This window comes from Drosophila sechellia, unplaced genomic scaffold (genome assembly GCF_004382195.2).
Source record: "Drosophila sechellia strain sech25 unplaced genomic scaffold, ASM438219v1 U_204, whole genome shotgun sequence".
Classification (NCBI taxonomy): Eukaryota; Metazoa; Arthropoda; class Insecta; order Diptera; family Drosophilidae; genus Drosophila; species Drosophila sechellia.
Window position 1 is genome coordinate 32,279 of NW_022611144.1, and position 3,375 is coordinate 35,653.

General features: G+C 39.4%; 1 protein-coding gene across 1 annotated transcript; it reads right to left on the reverse strand.

The window, feature by feature from the left end:
• Positions 1-868: 868 nt before the first annotated feature.
• On the reverse strand, positions 869-2,562 carry LOC116802683. The gene is made up of 2 exons (XM_032727048.1): positions 1,162-2,562; positions 869-1,106 (listed from the first exon to the last, which is right to left on the reverse strand). The coding sequence occupies exons 1-2, from the start codon at positions 2,371-2,373 to the stop codon at positions 1,095-1,097; spliced, it is 1,224 nt and encodes a 407-aa protein (XP_032582939.1). The 5' UTR covers positions 2,374-2,562; the 3' UTR covers positions 869-1,094.
• Between the last annotated feature and the right edge of the window lie 813 nt (positions 2,563-3,375).

Consider the following 3,375-nt stretch of genomic DNA (forward strand, 5'->3'; position numbering starts at 1 on the left):
AATAACTTTATCCTGCCTAATCATATCCTCGAAAATTCTATTAATAAATCTCTGGAAGACCGCCGGTGCATTTTTCAGCCCCATTGGCATCCTTAAAAATTCAAACTGTCCTAAAGGCGTCATAAAAGATGTATATTTCATTGATTCCTTATTAACAAAAACATGAAAGTAGCCATGTTTAAGATCTAACTTCGAGAATATCGTTTTATTTACTAATCTATCCAACAGATCATCAATCAACGGTAAAGGATAATTATCTTTGACCGTTGATTTGTTAAGTTTTCTGTAATCAACACATAATCTTAGGTCTCCTGTTTTCTTTTTCACTAACACTATCGGAGATGCATACTCTGAATCACTCGGTTTAATAATTCCGTTTTTTAGATACTCATCTAAGATAATCTGCAGCTTTTCTTTTTCAGTATATGCTAATCTTCTAGGAGAACAACTAAACGGTTTCGGGTCATTTAATCTTAATTGTATTTCACACCGAATCTCCGGTTCATTCGGTCTTTCTTTATTAACATAACAATTTTCTACCAACTCAATAAATTGACATTTCATATTATGATCCACCTGATCACCTATTTTGTAATCAATTGAGTCATCTATTACATTAATTTCAAGCAATTCCCTCTCCTCTGTGCTTATTTCAGCATTGACAGCTTTCTCTAATTTATTTTTAGCCTTGTCACTAATCATTTGACTTTTACTACTACCTTGACTAACACTATCGCTAACTGTTTTAATATTGTTGTACATATTTGTTTCTTCTAACGTTTTATCGCTTTTCTTGTTACATCGACTTTCAATTTTATCCACTGTAATCATTTTCAAGGTTTCCAGATTCAAGCATAAGTTGCATGCTTTCATAAAGTCTCTTCCCAATACTACATCATGACTCATAGACTCGTTTGCCACTATTATTAAATTAAAATGTATTTTATTCATATTTTTCATAATGTAACACAATATTTTTCCATATGTTTTCAAGTAACTTTTGTTTAATCCGTAAAATGAACTTAAAACTGGTACTCCAATAACATCTTTAGGTACTTTACTAATTTTTATGAACGAAATGGGGCTTCCCGTGTCTATGAGGCATGCTGTAATAAATTTTGATTTAGAATTGTTCATAAAATTAATTTCAAAATATCTTACGTAATTGTTTTCATCCCCATTCTTGTTTTTCAGGCACTTTGCTGCAAAGTGCCCCATCTGACCACAGGCATAGCATGACCCTTTTTCGCGCTTTGGCTTCCTGCACTCTTTGGCCCAGTGTCCCTTCGAATTGCAATTGAAACAACGCAAGAGTGTGCTGCCATTATTGTTCACCGATGCCACCTTCTTGTCTGTTTCATCCATTTTCGGTAGTTTCACTTCCGCAAATGCCCGCTTTAAGTGCTGGATGTCTTCAAAGCATTGGATACGGGCTTGGTTACGTAGCATTTGATTTGGAATACCTTCAATGAGGAGCGCCACCAATTCTTCATCATCCATTTTTATTCCATGTGCAAGCATCACCTTATCGTCTACATAAGCAATAAAGCTTTCGCCAGCTGTCCATTTTCGTTCCTCAAATTTTCGCCTTGTTTCTAACTTTGACTTCCTCTCACCAAACATTGATATAAACTCTGCCGCCAACTGCTCTGTTGGTAGCAATACACGTTCTGGATCTGCATGCAACCACATGCATGCTTTTCCTTTTATCTTGCTGATGATCAACATCTTTATATATGGTTCATGTATTCCATAAACGCTGGCTATATTTTCCACTTGTAGGATCCATTTGCGTGCACATGTATCTCCCGAAAATTCATTCACTGCATCGGCTGCCATACGCAATAATAAATCCATATTTTGCCCAGCTTGTCCCACTGTATTTCGTTTATTCCCGTCAAATTCTTTGTTGCTTTTCTCACCGCTGCCATCTTCGTCGCCGTCTTCGTTGCCGCCAACTTCGTTTTCGTCGCTATTCCCGTCGCCGCTGTTTTTGTTGCGGGCGCCGTCTGCACTGTTGTTCTTGTAACTGCGTACCCCGCTTCTGTCGTCATGTTTGCCGTTACTTTTGTTGTTGCGTGCAGTGCTCTTCTCATCGCCGTCTTCGTTGCTACCTCCAGCTTCGCCGTTACTTTCGTCCTCTTTATGCTCTCCGTCTTTTGCGTTATTTCTTTTTCCTTTTTGAACATTATTATTGCTGCTTCCGTAGAAATATTCTTCCTCGCTTTTTAATAATAATTTCAATTGATTTTGCTTTTCGTTTGTTAAATTATTCAAACGCAAAATCAATTCTCTTTTTGTTCCCGTGGTCGGTTCTTTTAATTCACTCAACCACCCTTTTAACTGCTCCGTCGATGCATTGCTTATATTCATTTTTTTTTCTTTTTGGCTCGTGATCGGCCCACTTCTGATATTGTAGGGGTACTATAAACCCTCTTATTTAAATAAAACAGTAATGCTGGATTTAGCCTCTTAACTTTATTCTGTACTTTGCATTTCCACTTCAGCAATCGACTGACTCCCTCTCCGTTACTGATCTGCCTCTCTGCTTGTTGCTACAGAGATGTTGCGAAACAGAGAGAATGCCACCCGAAAGCGAACCATGACTTAATGTTTATACACTTAATGTTTATATACTATGTTGCTATACTGTACTTATGTATGCGTAGCTCTAGCCTACTACATTGTGGACTTCACTCTAGCTGTTGGTTTTTTTTTTTGTGAATCCTCCTAGCTATTTTTTTCACACTGAATTTTAGCTATATTGTGCTTCATTTAAGCTTTTTTCCAGTTGATTGAAGATCTATTGGGCCTTATTTCACAAAGATTGGGTTTTTTTTTGTTTCTTTCGTGCTCCAATCTCCAGATCCCAATTGCAACTTTCTCCCGAGTTCCGACGGGATCCTTTGTCCATCCAGATTTGGGTGCCCTCTGTGTCTGGTTCTTTTTTAATTCCACATTTCTTTTTGCGGCGTGCAGGCCTTCTTGACTTCCTTCTCTTAGGGCATAGCTGAGCATGCCCCTAGAGGGAGACAGGAAAAAGACACCCGCACCTGGAAAAGAACAAAAGTTCAACCCGCAATCTCCGCTATCCACTCGCGGTAAGCCAGCACCCAAGTCCGTTAGTCCCAGGGTCAAAACCGCGACTGCCACTCCGAAAGCAAAGGTTTTGCCATCGACCAGTTCGAAGACAACTCCTAGGTTGGTCATTTCCCGACCAGTGACGCGAGCGTCTAGTGAGTCTTCTCTATCGAGAAAATCCAAGAGTCCCTCCGCTGTCGGGACTGATTTCCTCCGCGTCACACGCTCTACCACAAGGAAAATGGCATCCTCTGAGCAGCCAACGCCCGCAAACGCAGCGTTGCATAAATTCAT

What these genes read in the sequence shown, in the direction of transcription:
- LOC116802683 (XM_032727048.1), bottom strand. Translation starts at nt 2,373, where the DNA reads ATGAATATAAGCAATGCATCGACGGAGCAGTTAAAAGGGTGGTTGAGT.